At 38.3% G+C, this 24080-nt stretch overlaps 1 protein-coding gene across 7 annotated transcripts in view; it reads left to right on the top strand.

Annotated features, from left to right (window-relative positions):
- The window catches only part of CLCN3 (chloride voltage-gated channel 3), a 68289-nt gene that overhangs the window by 23279 nt on the left and 20930 nt on the right, over positions 1–24080 (top strand). For 5 of the 7 annotated variants that reach the window (XM_054823283.1, XM_054823279.1, XM_054823285.1 and 2 more), the window contains 2 exons: positions 19546–19703; positions 21812–21911. In XM_054823283.1, the coding sequence (XP_054679258.1) occupies positions 19546–19703; positions 21812–21911 (258 nt within the window). Of the gene's footprint in view, positions 1–6507; positions 6973–19545; positions 19704–21811; positions 21912–24080 lie in introns of those variants that run through there. The other 2 variants (XM_054823282.1, XM_054823286.1) reach the window with 2 other exon arrangements.

Raw genomic sequence — 24080 nt, 5'->3', positions numbered from 1 at the left:
CACAGTGTTTGGAAGATGGACATGTCATGGAAATAGAGCAGCAAGTCTTATTCTTACCACTACTAAGTATTGAGCTCATAGTTTCATGGAATTCAAATATGCCTGGTATGGTATAGTATTATGCATTAACAACATACAAAATTGCTGTTGGCACTTTGTTCACGCAGCTTATGTGTGCATCGAGAAGATGTAATATTCTCGAAGACAGAAAGTAAGCTTAATATATATGGCATATCTAGGGAGGAATACACGTTGGTGCTGTCATTTTATTCCCTTCACATACTTAGAACAGCAAGTTGGAAATAGTGGCAAAAAATAAACAACCCTAAAACAGAATAAGGGCAATCTAGCAGATAACACTGATTTCCTTATGTGCATTTATGTAAGAGGAAAAGTAGAATGATCTCTGTAGCAGAATTTTGGCTAGTCCTGGAAAAGGGAGAGGTAAACTTTAGGAAAGCTGCTAAGTAAGCCAGGATCGCTTCCTACTAAGGATGCCAGATCTTTTTGTTGATGAGTTATAATTACAGTTCTAGCAGATTGGAGTCTGAGGAAAGGACACGTATGCAAAGGTGAAAATGCAGCAGGACTTTATTTCTTAGTAAAAGCCTACTCTAAAGAAGAAGAACAGAAAAAAAGATAGGAAGTAGTTAAGAGGCTGTTAGAGAATCAGAGAAAGCAACTCATTTGCAGAAAATAGCCTTCTTTTCTTTCCAAGTCCTCCCTGCATGATTAGTACAGTAAAAGTAGATATTTTTTGATGTCAGTGTAAAGCTGACCAATTTAAAAAAAAAAAAAAGAAAAAAAAAGAAAGAAAACAAAGGGGAAAACCCCCACCTGTCTCAGCTGATCGCTATATGTAGTCTGTTGATCTCAAGGATATTTTTCCAGTATCATTGGGTTATAGATCCATAACAGTGTGATGGACAACCCCAGAAAGAAGTGAAAAGAAAACCGAAGAGTAGTCTTGCCTTCAGTGTTTTGAGCCAAGATGTCAAAGCAGGCTTTAAGAACCAAACACTTTTTTTCCCTCCCCATTTTATTTTTGGTCTTAGGCATTAATGTTGCATCATGATTTCATTATTTCCCCTTTTTTCTGTCTATTGCTTTCTTCTCCTACCTTAACGTTTTGCATGGCAGTGGGGAGCCTTTACTGGCATTTCACTCACTCACAGTGAAGGTTCAGTTACCCTGGGGGGAAGTCAGTCTCAGAATTGATTGTGCAACGTGCCTGCAGCTATATGACCTGTTCTACTGCATTCCGTTTACTGGTTGGGTTTGACTTCAATTACCATCTTCGGTGTCTGGCCAGTGAGTAAAAGCACCACTGGAAGTTCTGCAATACTGTAAAAGTGTAATTCAAGAACCTGTGGTTGGCCAATGAAGAAGCAAGCTTACTAGGCTAGATCCTGGAATAAAGTGTTCTCTGCTGGGTCAAATGATTGTGAGCAAAATTAAGTAACTAATTTGTGGGAAACAAACAATTATGAAAAAAGAAACTGTGATTAAGAAACTGTGTAATAAAATGCAAATAGAGAAAAATCTTCTTGTGTATTACTGCTAAGCACATTCCTCTGGGATTTTTTGACTCCTGTTTTGTTTAAGCCCCATCTGCCTTGAACTTACTCAACAGCATATGTTATAAATTTGTTTTCTTCTGCCTTTACATTATATTTGGCCTAAAATTTTTCCTGTCATTGTCTGTCTGCCTCATTGAGGCTTTTGATGAGGTGGCAATGGAAACAGCTTAATGGAGTCTTCTGTTTATAGCTTGATACAGAGCTGGGAGCCTTTTGCTAACGCCATTGTGATCAAACACAAGAGTTCTATATAATGCTAATGAATGATGGTTTGGGATTCCGTAATTTAAGATTTTTTTTTAAACTTTATATTGATTTGAAGCTATGTATAACTGAACTTTCTCTCTCTTCCCCGCCCCCCTTTTTTTCTGATTGCTTCTTTGAGTTATTTCATCCTGGACCATGTCTGGGTACTGAACTGGGAGAAGAGTTTGTCCTTCTTATATCATCTTTAGTGATGCCACTGCTGGCTCTGTGTGATCCAGATGAGAAAGTTGTATGATTTTACGCAGAACGAATGAAGTCAGACTGAAAGGCCTGCAAGAGCAATAAACTGATACAAGTTAAGTATGAAGAGAAGTCAAGCTGGTAGAGGGATTAGACCTGGGCTTAATTTGGCTGCAAGGATTAAGAAAAGGCTAGATGAAAGAAGAAACTGGAAAAAAGGCAGGAGAAGAAAGCTGGAAAGAAAGGGAATGGGACACAGCAGGTTTTGAGACATTTTGAGTATTCTTTGAGCACCCTGTTGTAAATGGATGTTTTCATGCCCAACCTTCAACTGAGGGCACGTACGAGTTAAATTATTTTCAGAGTGATTGGAGATGGTAGCTGTTTTGAGGAGTGCTCTATTATGTAGCATTTTCTCAAGAGAACATTATCTTCTAGCTCTGCTGAAGAAGCTTTAGTTTTGAATAATAATAGGAAAGAAAATGACAGTTAAGAATCACCAAAATCTTTTGTATCAGTCACACTAACATTTGTAATTATCAGACACATTTTTGGCATCTCTTGTTACTTTAATGAAATCATTCATCATTCCCAGTCTTTCATTTGGAATTTCATTAAAGACACGATTCTAATTTTCGTTGCCTGGTGCAATGAAATTACATATTCTGTCACCAAAATAAACCAAGTAATTGAGGGAATTGAAAGATGATGTTTGGTTTATATGTAACAAGGTGCTTGGCTGTCTTCCTTAAACCTAGCTTACCTTTTAATATGGAATGGTGGAATAATGCTTCTGAATTAAGGTCTTCCCTCCAACCTTGGGTAAGCAGGCCATCATACCTCTGTGATACTCCCCTCCTTGTCATTGGCCTTGTTCTGTCACCTCAAAACACCTTTCCCTGGGTGTATCTGACTTGTCTAACCTCTGACTTATTCTTACATTTTCAGATGCTTTTATCTTAAATGTGTTCCTTCTCTCTTCCTCAAAGGGAAAAGATAAGGTGTGGAGGGAGGATTAAGGTATCTTTCTTCATTTTCAGTATGCTTTAAAGGTGTGTCACTCATATACATTGTGCTATTTCTACAACAATGGACTTAAAGCCCTTTTCTGCAAAGATAGATGCATCTAAGTGGTGGTTAACCACCGTACGTGCCTGTTGAGAACAATGGGAGCACTCAGATGTGTGAAGTTATTTGGGCATGGAGGATTTCTGGGGTTGAGGCTTTAGTCTATAATTACTGTGATGAAATCTTGAAAGAAGCTGCTGTACAAACCTGCTCTTTACATGTGAGCTGGTCTATGTGCTAAATTGGCCGTTTTAAGGGGTTCTCAGTCACTGAAAATAAGGCTATTTGTAAAACTAAGTTTAGGCCTTAGAACAAGTGTTCATAATGTTATGTACTCTATGACACTCCAAATACCTAGTTAACTAGAGACACCATTTCACTAACTACAGTGTTGGAATTTTTGAACTTCACAACAGAAATAACTGACATACTCCTTTGAATATAAAATTATCAGACAGTTAAAGTCAGACAGTATTTCAAACCAGATGGAAAAAGAGTAATTTGGAAAGATGAAATTGTATAGACTTTTACTTTTTTTTTTTTAAAAAAAAAGACTGGCTTAACTAGGTCAAGTTAGCATGTATCTTTCTCTCTCTCTTGCTTAAAAAACAAACCACTTTTCATTGTATTATAGGAAAGGGAATACACGCAGTGGTAGTGGTTATGAACAATGAGAACACAAGTTGCTGGTAACTGAGAAGGGAAAATGACTGTTCTGCTTTTTAAGATTAGATAAAGAAAGGACTGTATTTGGCAGCCACTCCATAAGGAGTGACCTTGGTGGAGCTGTTACAATTTAATATTAGGTAGACTTTTGAAATTTTATGTAGCACATATGTAGTTGTATCTGTTTTACACTGCAGACTTGTCATTATTTTCCCTCATATCTAAAGTTTATCAGATATGCCCTCCCAACCAGTTATACCCTTTATCTTTTCCAACTAGGACTGAATTTTAGACTTGTGTAGAAATTTTGCATGTGCCTTAGTCCAGTGAACAAGTTGAGGCCAACAAGTTAGACATTTATTTGCTGTGAGTGATTTTTACTATCATTTCTAAGACATTCCAGGCCTTCGGTAACCACGTCAAACTCTTAAACTAGCAGTGGTTTTTTAGACTGTGTTAATATAAGTCCTTTATATCCTTTATTTCATATTCTCTCAAATATGAAGTTGAATTTATAGTGTTGTCTTATATAATTGACATATAATAAATGTATTAACAGTTCATTCTGTAATAATTCTTTCTTCGGGCTACAAAAATTGTTGTAGTATTTCTTCGTGCTGTGAATGACTTTTTATTTAGAGCCTTACAATAAGATTACAGACTCTTCCCAGGTGCTGTTGAGATAAGGAGTTGAGAATGCTTGGGGATTTCTGTTGTACTTCTCATTAAATCAAAGTAATGTGGATAATTTAAAGTTCAGAGGTGCTTAAGTTTGTTGTTGTTTGTTTGCTGACAGCAAATGGAGATGTCTGTTTAACATAGTAGAAGACACCTGTATTTTAGAATTGAGTATCTGTGGCTCAAGGATTACCTTTATCTTGCAGATAAGATAGACTTTAGGGCTTTAAAATATGTTTTGCTGTATGCTCTTTTTTTCCCTTCCTTCATTCTCACTTGTTTTTCCATCTGTAGAGATACTAGCATTTTCTCAATGTTTGTATTAGAACCATATTTTTAAGATTTAATATATTGACAGGTCTCTGAAGTAAAATTAGTATTTCTTTATTTTCTACTCTGTGCTCAAAAAGATCATTTACAGTACACAGTTTGTAACATTGGCATTGCCTTATAAAAGAAATAACTTCCCTAAGAACGTACTTGGACAACTATTGAAGAAACTAATGCATTTGAAAACTACAGTAGTTGTCTGTCACGCTTACAGAGGTGAAAAGGCATACATAATAAAATTAATTCCTGTCCTTGTGTCCTGTGTGGATGAAACTGAAGCTGGGCCTTGGTGCTGCAGGCATGCAGTGTTCTCAACTTCGCTAAGCGTAAGTAGTCTCAGTAATTTCACTGGGACTCCTCAGTTATGTAAATCTTGTGTGTTTGTGTGTATACACACACATATGTACAAGATATATTAAAGTGCTATACTGTGGCAGTATGTCTAATGACTTGCATATCCATTTTCAGCTCTTGAGAGCATTTTTTTCTTTTATATAGTTTGACAAAAAAGAATCTCTGCAACTTAAGTGATAGCATAGTTAATGTATGACACATTTTACTGAAGCAGAACACTTAAAATGACTAAGAATAATAGATCAGGGAACAATAATTTTATATTACCTGCTGGAGGGGAAAAAACATTGTGCACGTCTTATATATTTCATTATAACTGAACTAAATATGGAAATTTCATGTAAAATAGTTTTCTTATCAGTAATTGCACAATAGGACCAGTACAAGATCATACAGTAAACATAAATTAATATATGGATACAATATATAATAACATTCATTTCAAATGCAAGCAATTATGTAGTCAGTGTAGGATTTCCTGTCTTTAGATATCCATTATTGAAGTGCTCAGGTTTTGCCAAAGCTGTAACAGTCACTATTTGATGATGGATCACATGAAGGCCTTGTTTCACATTTGTGTGGGTGGTTGTCTATTTTGAGTCTGTGACTTTTACGGGACTCGGAGCATTTTGTCAATGTGTAGAGTAATGCAAGCTTAAATATGGCCTTGTGTTTATTGCATTTGCTCCCTTCCCCCCCCCCCCAAGCTTTTTAATGTGAGTATGGATGTTACACTATTATGATACCAGAAGAATCATCACAAAAAAAATTGGAGACACCAGACCATTTAATTAGATAATTAAATTCTTGCTTTAATGTTTTTGATTACATATGTTCAAATCTGACCTTCACTTCTGTAGAATTGAAAGTTCTACAACATGCATGGGTGGTGGAGGTGAAAGTGGGGTAAGCTGACACCCCTGTAGCAGAGCACTTGGCTTTTAGTGGGTTACATTGTTCTTCCTCGGTGGTAATCATTTTGATGTTTGAAAAGAGAAAATAAAATTACTAGGAGACAGGATTTCCCACCAGCACCAGTGGTAATACATGAATTTTGATCTTTTATGTCCCTCCCAAAAAAGATGCAATGGCAACTGTTTGAACAGTCTCTGCTGATGTGGCTCCAGAAGGGGAGAACGAAGTAAGTTCAAGTATCTTTCTTGTCTTCAATTTCACGCACCCAACTGCAGGTTTGCCTTTTTAACTGAGCCAGTAAACCCACCCTTCACCTGTTGAACAGGCTGGCAGTTTTGGCAGCTTCACGTGTGCAGGTGAACTTCCGTCGTTCGTATGTCTATGTCCCCACGACCATTCCCTCGGACGCTTAAGCCGCAGGACGGGGCGGGGACAGTGCCGGCGGAGGGGGGCCGAAACCCTGCGCACCCGTAAGTTGCAAACGGGCTCTTTTCTTCGTCTTCCTGTCAGCAATGAACCGCGTGCCTTCGATTTCCTGCGGTGCCGAAACAACCCGCAACAGTGAGCGCCCTGGCGGCAGCGTCCCCCGCGGCGCGCAGGTAGCGGGGCCGCGCCCGGGGCCCGGGGCCGCCCCGCGGGGCCGCGCCCGCCGCCCGCCCAGCCACTGGCAGCGGCTGCGGCCGCCCCGCGCTGACATCAGCGGCGGGGCAGAGCCCGGCTCCTGCGCCAAGGCGGCGGCGGCGCGCAGGCCGGATCCTGGTCAAACATGGCAGCGTCCCCCGCGGCCGCCCTTGTGTAAGAAATGCCGCGGCCCTTCTGAGCCGGCAGGCGGGCTTGGGGTTCGTCACGTCCATGGATGTCTCTTCTGATCCGTATCTGCCCTACGATGGGGGGGGAGGAGACGGCATTCCGCTCAGGGAGTTGCATAAACGAGGTATGGTGAATTTACGTTTGAGTTACTTGTTTGCATATCTGGATGTGTGAGATTTGCTGTTCGGATTTGAAGCGGAGATGTAAAGGCTTGTTAATTATCGCATTGCTTTGTTTTGCCAGCCTGATGCCTTATGTAGGAGGAGAATTCAGTTCTGGCTGGTTCCTGTGCTGTCAGTAATTGTTTGCTCTGTGGGCAGATTAGTCCTGCTTCACATCTCATCGGCTTGTGACTCCATCTTCGATATGTGGCAGTCTTTCCATTCTCTCTCTTTTTTTTTTTTTTTTTAAATAAATAAAACCATCTCTTGCACAAAACCCGAAAATTATGGTTGTGAGTGACCGTGACAGATTTGGCAAGAGTTAAAGTAGGCTATTTTCATGCCTTTCAGTAACTTGAATAGGAACAGTGTTTGTCTAGCTTTGAAGTTTCCATACGTGCTTTTAGACTTGACTCTTTGTTGACGTCTTTGATATGTGAAGGGGAAGCCATACAATTGTAATATGTCAGTTAAGTCAATATTGATGAGCTCTTAAGAAACTGGAGCTTTGTGGTAGGTTCTTTACACTGTTGCTTATAAGGAAGCAGTTTTACAAAGAAAACAGTGTTATCAATGTTCGGGGGAAAAAAATCTTCTTTTGAGCTTGCCTTTTGTTTCTTACTGTAAATTTAAGGCAGAATATGTGCTATGAAGATTTGGTTTTGTACTGGGAGAAGTGATAGTAGGAATAAATTTAAGTTATGCATTCCAATTCAGAAGATGTAACTCTTTATTTTGTTGGTTTTGATGGTTACGCTTTGGCGTTTAAAACCAGTAATTGTGGTAAATTCTCACTTCAGTTTTGTTTAAATCAGTTACTCTAAAATTAGGAAGTTGTCAACATCTATGGCTGCTGGTGATAGCATTAGAGAAGGAGGTAGGCTGAGAATTAAGATGTGATTTACAGAAGCTGACTTTTTTTTTCTATGTTAATTTATGGTTTCACCTTACCTTGTAAATTCTTATTTCTATAAACAAATAAATTAGGTCACACCTTTTTTTACGTTCATCTAGCATTTTAGTCTGTGTTTCAGTAGTTTACATAAAAGGTTATTTGTTGTCTTTTTATGATTCTTAGAATGTTTATCAGCATAGGTTAAGAATATCAACAAGTTCTAATATGGCTTAGAGTATTTTAAGCAAATTTTTCTCTGTCCAGATGATTATTATATAGCAGGTGCTGGATAGTTCTCTAAGTCAGAATCACTTCTGAGAAATTGAGGATTATATTTTCTTAGAACATTTGCAAGGTGTGAATTGGGGATCTTAATCAAGTATGTAAATACCTGAAGGGAAGGTGCAAAGAGGGCAGAGACAGGCTCTTTTCAGTGATGCTCTATGACAGGACCAGAGGGGATGGGCACAAACAGAAACGTGGGCCATTCCCTCAGCATCAGGAAACAGTTTTTTACTGTGAGAGTGACTGAGCACTGGCACAGGTGGCCCAAAGAGTGTGAAATCTTCCTCGGAGATACTCAAAAGCCCTCTGGACGTGGTCCTGGGAAACTGGCTGTAGGTGGCCCTGCTTGAGCAGGGGGATTAGACCAGATGACCTCCAGAGGTTCCTTTCCAACTTCAACCACTCTGTGAGTGTAGATGTGTAGGTAGTTTTAAAGATGAAAACTGCAAACCAGCCCTACTGTTACACTTTCAAACTCTGCAAATTACAGTTAGACCTTGAAATGTGATCAGCTGTATATTCCCAGAAAATCCCAGATTTTAGTTGATTTTACAATACAAAAAGTAGAGATACTTGCGGTGCAAAATGGTGTCTGGCACCTTGGAGTATTGCTATTAAATACACAGTTTAGAAATACTGTAATGAAAACAGTCGTTCAACTAGGTGTTCCCATTGTGGTGGCGCCGCCAGAAGCCAGCAAGAGAATTCCCAGTTGTGACTTGTCACTTTTTGCAGTTTCACTGAATTCCGTTAGGGCTTGTACTTCCTGTATTCTGTGTTTCAAAACCAATGTTACTGGTGCTTCTTCAGTTTGCTATAGGGAGTTTAGATGGAAAAACCAACAACAACAACAAACCAACAGTGTTACCATAATCTCTTGCAAATCTTAATTTGTCAAGTGCATATGACTCATACGAAAATTGAGTCTCTAGACCAGTTTGTTCCAGAGAGTTCATCAAAATTTGTGTTTCCAGTTGACTTTACAATACCACAGAAATCTGTTACTGTATTCTATTCAAATAAGGCTTAAAATGGTAACAGACAAAACCAGAAATTTAAAGTCTTGACATCTCTTTACTACCTGTGAGTCTAGAAAAGGATACTACCAAGACTTTTTTCTCTTGTGTAGATTTCAGAGCATTGTAATAACAAGCTAAGAGAAAATGGATAAACATATTTTGAGAAATCAAGCTTAATTGTTAAAGCCTGTGGAATTTTTTCCCTTATTCACATACCGACAGCTCTTCTGTCCTGCAGAGTAACGTTCATGTCTTGCAAAACTGCTTCGTAACATCAAAGCATTTGTTGCACTAATTGACTGCAGTGGCTCACCCAGAGTGCCTGTACCTCAGCAATGATGAAATGACTGTTTAAATCATTAGGGGTCTTTGAGGTTTAATTAACGGCCTTTACTAACATTCAATGAGATGAAATACAAAGTATTCTAACATATTATTATTATTAAAAGCCTGACCCGTTGCTTTGCATTAAGAATTTTTTTTCAGTGCAAATACACTGTGAAACATCAAATGGAAAGACTTTAAAGTATGTGTTTATTAATCGTGTTTATCATTTAATGTTGATTAGTCATCATTATCTCTTTGGAAAAAATACAGATATTATTGAATACTTATTATCAGGAGTTCCTTTAACTTGCTCTGCCCTGAGAATTCTCTTTATGTAGTATTAAATCCATTGTTCCAGACCTCCTTATCCTCCCTGATATGCTGAAATAAAACTACAGGAAGACAGTTCACTTCTACTCTCTTCTCTGGTAACTAAAAGAGTTAAAAGTACTAGTTCTCTCTTCAGAAAGGGTTTTAAAGTCCTGATCTAGGATTGCATACATCAGAAGTAACTGACATGTACACTTTTTCATAAGAATTTTTAATACAATAAATCATATGCTGGAATATATGTTTATGTTGCTTAATTCTTTGCTCTTGGATTTATTTTTGCATCATTTTTGCTAGCTTGACCCTTTTGAAAGTTCCATGTTACCAGTATCTTGCTTGTCTTTCAGCCATTCACAGACATGCTCACACTCTTTGATTCCCCCCCCCTTTTTTTTTTTCTTAAATAAGCATTCATTTTACCATTCTTTAAAAACTTGAAATCTTAGCAATAGCAGTACCTGTCTAGTGGCCATGCTACCAGTAGCAAGATTTGAGCCTCAGCAGGCATGAGGGGGGTTAACTTCCTTTTATTTGTTACATATAGATAAGCACATCTTAGATTTTAGATTTTGGAGGTCCTCACGCAAAATAAATGAAATGATGTACCACTAATAGTCAGTGATTGAGTCAGTAGCCAGGAGATGTGAAAATTACGTATATAAAGAGCACACCAAAATAACCAGTAAATTTGGTTACTATTAATAGTAACATTGGGGAAACCTTTCCCCACCCCGCTTCCCGTTATCGTAAGCTGTGGGGCAGAGAATGTTTAATAATATCCTAGGAAGAGTTTGAGTCAGATGCATACTGAGGCAGTTCAGATCTTCTGAGTGGTTATAGTTATACTTAAGTATTTTAGGCTGCATTTCTGCTCATGGGCCTCATGTTTAAGAATTAGTAGGTAAATCAAAAGTCATTAGAGACTGAAATTCTCAGCATGACCTTTGAAGTAAATGGGTGTGACAGTTGTGTACAAATGCTCAGAGCTAGAGTTTGACCCTGAAATTTTATTGGTACCAGAGGGAGAGTAATAAAATTAATTTTTAGACTAATAACAGGCTCGTGATAGAAAACATGATCAAGACGATTATAGTTGTCTGACATCAAGTGCTTTGAGAAAAAGCAGTACTTGGGGAAACTCAGCATAGTTACGGCACTGAATTTCTGCTGCACTTTGTTTTAAGATTCCTACTATAAAAAGGGGATGTGGATTTTCAATTATGAGTTTAGCATATTGACTTTGATTAACAGAAAGTACCATGAGATATAACTACAGTTTTTTGTAGGTAGTTACAGGTTATCTGTCAGCATGTGCTGTATGACTGATAAGGTTCTCTGTTAGGCACGTATTTCTCAGTTTTGGAAATCATTTTGAGATGTACTATTATCTGACACATTAGCTAATGAACAACCCAAGATTATGCCCTCCTTGGGCCTGAACGTCGCCTGGTTGGGGTAATCCTATTAGCAGAATTATTATTTTTGTTGCATCCTGTCTTTGCCCTCCAAAACAACATGTAAGTAGCTCTTGTGTACATGCAGGAGCAGCGCTTAGAAATCTGATTATCTAAATTTCTGTTGTTCTGGCTCTTACTGGCTTGGCTGTTGTTAGATGATAGGTTACTTCCCTTTTCTAGTGTTTGCTTTATCTAGCTATGTATCTTTATACCTTTTATTTTTCTCATCTCCTTTCTGCACTGTTCATTGTCTGTTGAAGTTGTAAATTTAGTAGTGTGGGGATCCCACACTCTTCACTTGCATATCTGAAGTCCGTATTTATTATGGACATAACTAAATAAATATAGTCCACTCTGCCTTTGAGACTACAAGAAAAGAAATCTGTAATAATAGATCCATTTTTTCTGCTGATTTATAGAATCAGAAGTGTTTCTTCCACCTAAAGTAAAAAGCCAAAGCTATTTATGTTTGGGGTTTTTTTTAATTATGCTATATACACTGAGCAATACTTGACCTCCTCTTTGCCTTCTCAGATTCCTGTGCTTTTGCAGTGGATGCAAGTCTTCAAAAGTCTTGGTTTAACTCTGAAGTGCTACTATTCAGCTTTCATTTAACTCCTACTTTTCTGAAGGTTATTTTTAAACCCAGATTTTTTAATTTTATTTTTTTTTGGCAGAAGAAATGGAGAGGATTATCACTGAGTGCTTTGGTAAAGCATTTTATTTCTTTTCCCTGTTCTTCAAATCTTGTTGGGAGTCTTCCTGTTTCCCACCTATCAGATTTTTTCCAGCTGATTTTTTTTTGTCAGCTTATATATAGTTTTGTCATTTTTGTATGCATTTTGATTACAATGCAGAGACCAATTTGTGCTTTTAAGCCTGTGATGCAGTTTAGAAGAGCCAGCTGAGGAGACTGGCTGAAAATTCACTTACACACAAAGAGGAACGTATTACTTGATTACAAAGACTTTAAGATCATTGATCATTAACAGTAGTGAATGATAGCACTCTGGCATGGCTGCTGTGCTTTTGATTCTGAAATGTGAAAATTACTTCTAGCCAGGAAAAGACAATAGTGCTTTAATGATTCTTCTTGAGTGGTTACAGACAAATTTAAATGAACTGATGTGTTTTTCTTGTCTTTTCTTTTAATTGAAAGCCTCATATTTTGAGGTCTGAACATGGAGACAGAAAGAAGCTCAGACACTAATGTATACCTTGTGTATACAAATCTTCTTTGTTAGAAGTGTAAATGATCCTTATGGTGTGCGTTGCATTCAGGGTGCTTTCCCACCTCCATTCCCCTTGCTACCTAATATCCAAGGACACACGGGTGAAGCAAAGCCTTGGATTAGTATCTGGCCTCCGGAAAGCTACAGCCCCTGCTGATTTTAGCACTCAGCAGGTTTGGATGGTCATGTCAGGGAGAGCTCATTCCAGCCTTTGGTGTAAACCGATTAGCTTTGTTTTCCCTCACAGAGGTGCGCTTTTTTTTTCCTTCCCAATGCTTGGGTAATACAAATGAAACATACTGCACTGCCGTCAGCCAGAGGGATGGCTGCTGAGGGGAGTACTGTGTAGTTGGGCACTGTCTAGAAGAAGGGGGGTGTAAGCAGCAGCAGACTAGTGTGTACTTGCTGTATGAGTTGGCAATTAACATAGCTTGTAGAGAAGTACCTTTGAGAAATTGGGTCCTGTTGCTGCTCTGCCATTGACTCCAGTATTGACATTGTCTGTCATGTTCACAACTGTGAAATGTTTTTAAACATAGCCACCTTCAGGAGTTTTGAGCTTCACTGAACTATACAGTAATACCCATTTCATTCAGTATAGTGTCTGGATGTTAATATTTATGTAGAAGTTTTGAATTGTTTCCAGCAGAAAGACATAATTAAAATCTAACAAGACCCCAAGGGTGCATTTCTATATTTCAGTACAACCAGTCTGACAGTTTGTTGCTGTGGAAGGGGAGAACTTGCTTGTCATTCCCCATCTATTCTCTTAGTTCTCATTCTTGCACTAGCTCTGTTTCTTGTCTGACAGCATAGAAGCTTGATTCCAGTTCAGTATAATGGCCAAATTTTTGTTGTTAGTTTTGTCTGCTTAGTTGGATTAGCACGTTTGATTGGTTTACTGTGCAGTCGGATCCAAGGGTGACAGAGCTGATCTAAGGGTGAGAGTGGGAGTGTGTGACCAAGAATGGGGGGGAGATGCAAGGGGAGCAAGATCTCCTGTTTGCACGGCAGCAGTCTGTTAGATCAGCTCAGCATTATTGTGTCCTGAGAGATATGTCTCATCTCATAAAATGGAGTAAGCTGATACATGCTAGGTTTGAGACAGAGCGGTGTATTTTGTGATGTGCATTCAGAAGATGTATATCATATGCTGTCTAGCATATAAAAGGGGTCTTAAACTTTATCATAAAATTATGGTCCCTTGTTAACTCTGCTAGCCACCCTCTTGAGCCGTTCATGTCTCAGTTCTGTACCTTATTCTCTATGGAGGCTGTAGCTGTGTGGATTTGTTCTCTAGGTGATACTGGGTAATTGTTCAGATAATCACATGGTGGAAAACCACATAAAAATCTGTCGTGCACCACTTGATTACCCAGAATGCAGTATTTGTCTTAAACCTTGATGTTTCTCTTCTCATTATTTTTGTGAGAAAAGAAGGAACACTGCACACAAGGAAAGAGTCGGGAAGGATTGTTGAACAGTTTTGCAGAAATCAGGAGCATCAAGTATATTGCAAAACCCCTTTCTTGTGTGAAACTATTTAGGTAACAGTGAAGCACTTGCTCCCTTACTACTTTAACTCAGGGTGTTTTAAGTGTACTTTCAGTGGGATTTTTAAATCATAGAGTATGGAAACTGGAATCCACTGTCTCCCCAGAAGAGAGAACAACAAGAGGAAGTGAGAACCCAGGTCCACTGGCTCATTTCTTCATGTCAGGGACAGGATAGCAGGACCCTGAAGATCTTTATAATCTACTGGGTCCCTTTACTGGGGACTTGTTCTGAGAGATCCGTGAAGTGAAAAATGCAACAGCGTATGAATATCAGCAACTCATGTTTTGATTTGTTAGTGCTTTAAAATGTTTTATCTTGAAAAAGTTTCAAACTGTACCACAGTCAATAGTTAGTAATGGTCTCCTTGTGTTTTGAAAGTATTGCTGACATGATCTTTTTAAACAAATTAGCTAGAAACTTAGGTATTTTTCATTAAAAAAAAGAAAAAAAGACTTTCATCAGCTGTGTGTTGCCCAGGGTTGCTTTCAAATCTGAAAGAAATCCACTGCGTTGCAAAAGGACAAGGGAGTATGGGTTCAATACTAGAGGTGAGGCTGCCTTTGAAAATGCTCTGCATGGCACCTGAAAATGCTGTGTGTGATCTGCATAAATCAGCTTTTTGTCATGTTTATCATAGTTCCAACAACAGTCAAGATTGAACACTACTTGTAGGAAGGCACATATATAGAATATGGAAGAAGAAATACTGCTTGCCTCGGGGGGGACATAAGGCAAGGAGCAATATATGAAACAACTTGTGTGAGTATAGCAAAATATTAGTTCTGTAATTTCTTTGTTCCTGCTTTGTCAGGAGGGACTAGCTAAGTAAAGCAGGAGGTTGTATCAGTGTTGGGAGCTAACAGTCATTCAGTATAACTTCATGTTCAGAGGGAAATGAAGAAAAGCAATATGGTAAGGATTGCTTTCTCTGTCAGGCATTGTGTCCTCTCAAGCAATTTTGGATTGTATTTTTTTCATTCTCATTAAAAAAAAAAAAAAACAAACAACCCCCTCAGTTCTTCAGAGGTGAGAGCTGGTTTATGGTGTTGGAGTCAACTTCACTTACTCCAGTTTTGTCAATGTAGCATTTTTGTTTTGGTTTTGCTGTACCTCACCCTGGTCAGGTGTCCCAAAGTACAGTGTTTTACTGTTAACCTTAATGCTTATTACAGGTTTTTTCTTTCAACATGATGTGATATTCTTTATTAATTTTTTGTTGTTTTTTGTTTGTTTGGTGGTTGTTTTTTTTAAACAACTTCACTTGAAGCACTTCTTCAGCACTGCCAGAGCTGATTGCTGAGAAAGGATTGTGCTGAAGGCTTGGAGTTACATGCATGGAAGGACAACAAAAGTCAGCTGCCTTCCTAGAAGATAGTTCAGGCAAGACTTAGAGCAACTGAATCATCTAAAAAAGACAATCTCCTTTCTCTGAAGAAGCATGTTGCTTTTATTGTCTGGAAGATTAGTGTCTGCAAGCTTGCAGTCTGTGATTGCAGCAGCTCGCTAGTTATGTGTTGACAATACAGGATTGTTAAAGATGCTGTTGGAGAAGAGTGTGCTAGTAAAGGATGCCAGCTACCTTAGTTTTGCAAAGTATGGAAGGATTGCGTTGAATTTGCTTTGTAAGGATTCCTATGAGTTGATAGAGCCTCTGAGAGGATCAGTGTATTACTATTTGCCTCCCTGTAGTAACAGGGTTAGTTTGGAGTAACAGTAATAATAAAAGTTCTGCCTGCCACTTTTACCATCTCCTTCCCACTCCAATAAAGCCTTAAGCAAACTCATACGTAACAAAAAGAAAGCTTTACTTTCTTTACAGCTGCAAAATGGCTCAGGTGTGTACATACGGAAAATGGAGTTGTTGTCTCATAACAGCTAGAGGCTGTGCCTATATGCCTTGTGTGCTAAGTGCTTGTGGTGGTTTTTAAGACTAAGGTTGCTTCTATTTTGATGAAAAGCACTTGCATTGAGTTGTTGCCTGAGAAAATCGTTTGAGAGCAGCCCTGAGGAGAAGGACTCGGGGGTATTGGTGGACAATAAGCTCAACATGAGCCGGCAGTGTGTGCTTGCAGCCCAGAAAGCCAGCTGTATCTTGGGCTGCATGAAAAGAAACATGACCAGCAGCTCAAGGGAGGTGATTCTCCCCCTCTTCTCTGCTCTTGTGAGACCCCACCTGAAGTACTGCATCCAGCTCTGGGGACTCCAGTACAAGAAAGACATGGACCTGTTGGAGTGAGTCCAGAGGAGGGCCACAAAGATGATTATTGGGCTGGAGCACCTCTTCTATGAGGACGGGGTGAGAGCTGGGGTTATTCAGCCTGGAGAAGAGAAGGCTCTGGGGAGATCTAATTGTGGCCTTCCAGTACCTGAAGGGGGCCTACAGGAAAGATGGTGAGGGACTGTTTATCAGGGAGTGTAGTGACAGGACAAGGGGTAATGGGTTTAAGCTGAAGGAGGGTCGATTTAGATCAGATGTTAGGAAGAAATTCTTTACTGTGAGGGTGGTGAGGCACTGGACCAGGTTGCCCAGAGAGGTTGTGGAGGCCCCCTCCCTGGAAGTGTTCAAAGCCAGGTGGGATGAGGCTTTGGGCACCCTGGTCTAGTGGAGGGCGTCCCTGCCTGCAGCAGGGGGTTGGAACTAGATGATCTTTAAGGTCCCTTGCAACCCAAACCAGTCTGTGATTCTATGAAAGAGTCTTTAAAACTTGAGGACTAGGGGAAAGGGAGAGCAGAGAAGGGGAAATACTTTTTGAACATTGGGTATGTCCACAAGGCTACATTTGCTAAATGCTACAATTTATCAGGGTAATGATGATTTCCTGCTTAGAGGTTAGAATGTTGTCATGAAAAAATCTATATTATGGTAAGGATTTTAACAAAATCTATTGAGTTGAAAATAAATTTAATAACACTTTGAGAAACTGGCAGTAAATGATGAGAATTTGCATGTGGTTATGCTGATGAGAATCGTTATTGTCATAGCTAGAAGTAGCAGCTTATTGTGTGATATGCTAGAGAAGGAAGGGAAGAAAGAGAAGTGGAAGTTTGGAAAAGTTTTGAGTGTTGATAAAGAGGTATTTCAGTTCTCCTTTAGAATAGTTATATGCTACCCACATCATAATACTAGCTGGAGTCCTTCCCCACTGCTGTCAGACTTATGTATCTTACATAGCATCAGATTTTGTACAGTTGTCCTTTTCATGGTCCTCTCTAGGGCAGCCTTTCTGCCACACACTGATGCAGGCTGTCACTGCTGCCTGTTTGTCACTTGGTCTGAGATTATAGCTGTTCAGCTGCATCAGGCATTCATGGCAGCTCTGTATTCAACAAAACCACCTCTTCAGCTTCACATTTTGTTCTGTGTCTCCTCCTCATCATAAAGTAATCATTTATATTCCAGTATTTGGTGTGCCAGCAAGTGCTGGCAAAGTAGGAAGCTGACACAGTTTCAGTGGGGTTTTTATTGTATCCAGGCAATGACCATTTGTAGCCTACTCGAAGTTCTGCCTGGAATCTGGTGCAGTGAGTATGGTGCCATCCCTGATGGTTTCCCTGGAGACAATTCCAATATAGCACCTTGTGATATGTGTAAAATCATCTGTTACTGCTTGTGATACCTTTATAACTCTCAAATCTCCATTGCCTTGTGTGGCAGAGGATTGCGTGCTCCTTATAGTTTGATATTGCTTCATATATAGCAGGGCATAAAACCAACTCCCTGGGGACAAAGGCAAGCTTTTGTCCTACCGTGACCACTCAGGTTCAGTAAGCTGCTTGATCACATTGTAACTTTGTAGGAGATTAATAATTAAACTGTGGTTGAATTGAATTTGTCCCCTGCTTTGCAAAGGAGGTTACTCTCATGTAAAAACCACATTTTCATAACGTATTCTGTTTTAATTTTGAGAGCTAAACTAATCATTACAGTCTGAATTTTGTTACTACCTCTTCCACAAGATCGGCTTTCCATTTCAGCTAGCCACACATGTATCTTACACTTCCTTTCTAGTTATTTGAAAATTGTAATTAGAATTGGAAATGGCAAGAGACCTAAAGCAAGGTTTTCACAATCATCTCTATTAGCAAATCTGTTTTAATTTGTTGTTGTTAGCCTTTTATTAATGGAAGCATAGGTGATGCTTTTTACATCTGCCTTAAGAGAGACTAGGAGCAGTTTTGGGAAAAGATTTTCAGGGCTTAGCTATGGTGAATAGATGAGGGAGAATTTAATATGGCATAGACTGAGGGGAAAAAACAGTATTAAGAAAGATGGCAGCCAGGCTAGCATGAGTGAATGGTATTGGTACTGTTGAGGAGCTGTCTCTGGCATTTGCATTCTCTTCTTTTGCTTTAAGATTTTTTTTAAAGCAATCTTTTTATAGAATTTTAAGCTTTTCTATGTGTAATGTGAATGTGTAATGAATAGTATTTTGTGTGTCTTGAAAATTTTAGCCTGCAATTGAAAAACCTCAAATAAAAACCAAACAAGACAACCCAACTCAAAAACCCCCCACCTGCCTAACCACCCCAGTGTCAGTCTGGTGAAATGAGTTCTAGTGCCTGTCTGAACTGATAGAAGTCTTGGCCAGCTTGGGCCTACATCTTTAAGAATAGAGATTATTGTAGTACGCCATATGCTGTTGGCCAAATTATTTTGTTCTTAGTCAAACAAGTGAGAGTAATCACTCTTTAAATCATTGCCGATATTAATCTCATTATAAATGTGCCCTTTATAGCAATTACTGTTGCAGAAGCAGTTTTGTTAGGTGAGCAAATGGTGGCCATGCTACATTTTCCTTATACAGTATTTTCAACTTTTCATGACTGAGGGCTGTTCCGTGACTTACCTGAAATAAATAAATAAAAATAAGTTGTAAAAAAGTATTTGCTTGGTTTTCTGTTGTTTTTTAGCTGCACTGATAATCTGTTGATAATGTATTTTAGGTTTAATTTAGATGTGTAGGAGAGATTGGTAATCAATGGTATGTATATTTAAAAATAATTGGCAACTTCTTAATAAGTGCTGTGAACTTTACATCTAATCATCTGGCTTTGTTTTTTTACAGTCAGATATTGCTCTGGTAGTTCATAAACTGAAGTAAACTTCAAGATAAATGTGTGTCAAAGCTGCTTATTTTTTCCACTTTGTTGTATTGAAGTTTCTCTGGAGTCTGCACACGGAACAATTTGACTAGTACATTTGTATTTAACCAATGGAAATACCAAGTCACTAACATGCATATTTAACCTACAGATGAGTGACAGAAAAAAATAGTGACATGCAACATTGAGAGACCTAAATGAAGTAAAATATTCGTGTTATGGGAAGTGTCTTAATTACTTGTTCAGAAATTTTATATGCCATACTGTTATGAACATTAGAATACTTCATTTATTGCAGAATTAATTCATTCTTGTCTTTCCTCTGCTGCAGGAACTCATTATACAATGACAAATGGAGGAAGTATCAACAGTTCAACACATTTACTGGATCTTCTGGATGAACCAATTCCTGGAGTAGGAACGTACGATGACTTCCATACCATTGACTGGGTTCGAGAGAAGTGCAAAGACAGAGAAAGGCATAGACGGGTACTTGAGATAAATAACAATACTTGGAAAATATTTGTTGTTGGATGTTGGAATTAGTCTGATCTAGTAACACATACAAATATGTGCATGCTTTAAATTAAGTAGTTACATCAACTAGAAGTACTTGAATGCTATTAAAAAAGCACAGTCTCATTGATACCTGCAGTCAGTATTATAACAGTATTATAACTTGGAAAAGAAACAGTGATTTAATAGAGTGGGAATAGTTCCCTGTCACCGAAATGATGGTTTTACAGTACTGCATTTTTTGCATGCTGGTACGTTTAAGGCAATTTTCCAGTGTGGATATATTTGTAATAGTACAATAGTGCTTATGGGATCTTCAAAGTTCAGGCCATCCATCTTTATCAGTGCACTCTGCAATGAGTTCTTTCATGAAATGGACTCAAGTTGTATGAGTCAGTAACATGCTAGATACTGTCATTCATGTAATAGATTTGTTTAATAGCATTTGAGGAGGAAATAAGCCTTTTAGAGCCTTACTGCCAAACTTTTGGGATGCTTAATTAACCTTAAAAACAGAACAGATCTGGAGATGTGATTTCTCCTAAAAGGAATAGGTAGAAATGAATTGTAATTGTAAGGAGGGGTCAGGGGAGAGATTCCTTCACGTACAACACTCTAGCGTTGCTCTGCTTTCTTTGCAAACATCGGTTTTAACTTTCTGGAAGCAAATGTAGGATATATATGCTGACTGACTTTGACATGGTTAAAAAAAGAATCTTACACTAGTTTAAAAAACCAAAACATCCACAATTGCACTATCTAGTGCTTTTTTAAGGAAAAGAGATCCTTGGACAATGGATCTGAGAACACGTACCTTGTCTGAATGCTTTTAATGAAATGTAAGGTGTTTTCCATGTTTTTCATGTTTTCATAATTTGATGTCTAAGCAGTAATTCACACAACGTCATCTTTACGCTGCAGATGTGTAGGTTAGTGTCTAGTGGACATACTGTTGGATAGAATGCTGGGCCTGGCCAAATCCTGGGAAGGCAGATCCCACCTGGAAATACATTATCTAGGGTGAAGTCTCACAGCTGTTACTCATTTTAGCATCTGAGACCAGAAATGTCAGACAAGACAGTTCACAGTTTATTGTCACAGAACTACTGTGAAATGTATAAATATGCCCTGAATGACAGGGGACTGTCTACCCATGTAATCAAAGATGTAGAAAGAAGGAGGAATGAGTACTAGTTCATGGTGTTTTTGAAAGGCGTGGTACTGTAGAAACAACTTTTTTAATTAAAAAAAAAAAAAGTGTGAGAATCTTACAAATGTGGAGGAAAGTATAAAATATATTTACTTGCTCTAGGGGTGGTATTTTTTTTCTGTTTCCTTGCCTAGTATTGTGCTTTCTTTGGTTGGTTGGTTTTGTTTTTCCTATTTGTTGCACATACTTTCTCCCTCCTTTTACAGTATGAAAAAATCATAAGAATAGGATTCAATTACATACTGAAGGTTTAATCATGAAACAAGTTATGCACAAATTTCAGCTAAGTACACAAACTCAATAAGGCTAAAATAAGATTTACTATTTTTTCAGTACAGTATCTTTACATGTCATTAGTAATAGTTGTCTAGAAGTATTATAGAGTAGTTATCCAGGTTTTGGGTTTGTTTTATTTTTGTGTGGTTTTTAGTCTAAAGATAAAAGAAAGATGTTTATATTTGAAGTAGAAGTTTAGGAACTTGAATTGTATGGAATAGCGTAGTAGTAGTACACTAATAGTTTATTTGAGGTTCAACAAAAATAATTTAAGATTTATGAGAGAAATAATTTTACAATTACATGTTTTAGATATGTATCATAGAAAGTATACACTTATCCTAATAATGCATTTCCTGGGGTTTAGTTCTTTAAATAGAGCAAATTTACTTTCATCTGTCAGTTGTTTGATGTCTGAAGAATCAAGCTGATTTATCTATGTGAAGCAGTAAATACAAGGAGAATGGTTGTTGTTTAAAGAGAGGGTATGTTTGCCTGCAGCTTGCATCATGCAGTTTGTATGTCATGCTTGCTTTTTTCTCCTATTCACATTACAGGAGCACATACAAGTATACATAACGATTTCTTTTTGCAGATTAATAGCAAGAAGAAAGAATCGGCATGGGAAATGACAAAAAGTTTGTACGATGCATGGTCGGGATGGCTAGTAGTCACTCTAACTGGTTTGGCATCAGGTAAACTAAAAACCAGAGGCTTGCCTTCTTACACTTGTCAGCAAGTATAGTTACTGTGTTTTTCATTTGTGTGTTACCCACCAACCTGGGTAAGAGCTGGTTCAGACTACAACCATAATTCCATGAGGGAAAGAAAAGGTTGACTGTCTTGATTTACAGGCTTTAGCGTTTTGAGGGGAGGGTTTACTAATCAAATGGAAAACAAAATACTCACTGAATTTAGTGAGAGTTTCTCAGAGCTATTGAACTTCCACCTACTAAATTATCCATGTTCTTTAATCCTGTGATTGAGATTAGTGTTTTCCCTTTCTGTTAAATTTTGGTTTATTCTTGTAGGATTTCTTGTGAAAGTGTATTCATTTATTGTGCTAGGTGGTTTTTCTGCTGTGAATTTGGGTTTTGGTTTTTTGCGGGGTTTTTGTTGGTGTTTTTTGGGGTGGGAGGGGGGTGGTGGGTTGTTTTTGTGGGTTTTTGGTCTTTTGCTAGTGGTAATGGTACCAATGGACCAAAAAGTAGCTCCAGTATATGTATAGTTTTGGTAAGCTCACTTCCTTGTAAAGCATGTGTTTATACATGAGCAAAGTCTAGCTATATGTTCCGTCATACGCAGAAAATATTAACTTTAACAGGTTGTTGTGGTTTAACCCGGCTAGCAGCTAAAACAATCACACAGCTGTTTGCTCACTTCTGCACCTGTAGTGGGATAGGGGAGAGAATCGAAAAAAAGCAAAACTCATGGATCAGTTTAATGGGACAGAAAAGGAAGATTAATAATAATACTAAATAATACTACTAACACTAGTAGTAGTAGTAGTAAAAAGAATATACAAAACAAGAGACGAACAGCACAATTTCTCACGACCCAAAGCCAATGCTCAGCTAGTTCCAAGCCTCCCGGCCAACCCCCTGGTTATGTACGGAGCGTGACATCATATGGTATGGAATATCCCTTTGGTCAGTTTGTCAGCTGTCCTAGCTGTGTCCCCTCCCAACTTCTTGTGCACCCCCAGCCTACTTGCTGGCAGGGCAGTATGAGAAGCTGAAAAGTCCTTGACTGCTTGGCAACAACTAAAAACACCAGTGTGTTATCAGCATTATTCTCAACCTAAATCCAAAACACAGCACTGTACCAGCTGCTAGGAAGAAAATTAATTCTGTCCCTGCTGAACCCGGGACAGAGGTAGAGTCTGTTGGCCTCCACTTCAACTCTATCTTTTCTTTTTAAGTATGTTAGGATGAGTTTTAGCGCTAAAATCGTCTGATAGTTTGTGGCCCCGCTGTCATGCAGTGCTGCTTTCTATCAGCATAGTTTGGAGTGACCAGAATTTGCAGGAGTGAGAAGTCACAAACTTTGTGCCCAGTTTTTCCAAAAATGTATTTCAAACAGAGATCTTAGATTAAATCCTAGGAAAATTGGATTAGTTGCAGAGTATGGCCGTGCCTGTTAAGAAGGCATGGTAACTGTATAATTACTACTTAGATATATACATAATCACTTTAACAAATTACATATAAATTAATATATATGCAAAGTGTGCACCATGTTTATATACCTCTGAGTGTACAAACTGGGAGTGTATAATTATTGGAAATTGCTTGTGATAAATTGGGTGGGAACATGCAGTGTTGTGTTTCCACCCCCCAAGCAGCTATGTATATTTAAATTGCTTTACTGTGTTTCTGAGCAACAAAGCGAGCAAATACTTGCCATGAATGTTTCTAGGTGTTTCGGTTTCACTTGCTTTCCATTGTACGTGTCTAGTGAATCTTAAATGGTACAATCTTGATTTCAGTCATGGGGACATCTTATGTTTAATTATTTTAATTAATTTGGTTGAAATTTTGTTCTACTGAACTATTGTCCTTGACTTTGGCCCAGGATCTCAAACTGAGGATCTGTCAAGATTAGTAAGTATAAGTTAGTAAATGGGTGGTAATTCCCTGCTGCCAACTTCCACAAGTAAATTGTGGCTGTCTCTATACAGCTATTTCTAGTAGTGAATAATACCTTAAAAATAGAAAATTATAACTAATTAACAGTTGTATGTGTTCACAAAAATATTGACTTAAAAAATAGTTCTTCAGTATACTGCTACCATGAAAAACTATCTTGCTTTTGTAAAATAAAGGGACTTTTAAATTATTTTTTTAAATTCTTTGAAGCAGTTT

Source organism: Grus americana, chromosome 4 (genome assembly GCF_028858705.1).
Source record: "Grus americana isolate bGruAme1 chromosome 4, bGruAme1.mat, whole genome shotgun sequence".
Lineage (NCBI taxonomy): Eukaryota > Metazoa > Chordata > Aves > Gruiformes > Gruidae > Grus > Grus americana.
This window is presented reverse-complemented; position numbering and strand designations above follow the sequence as displayed.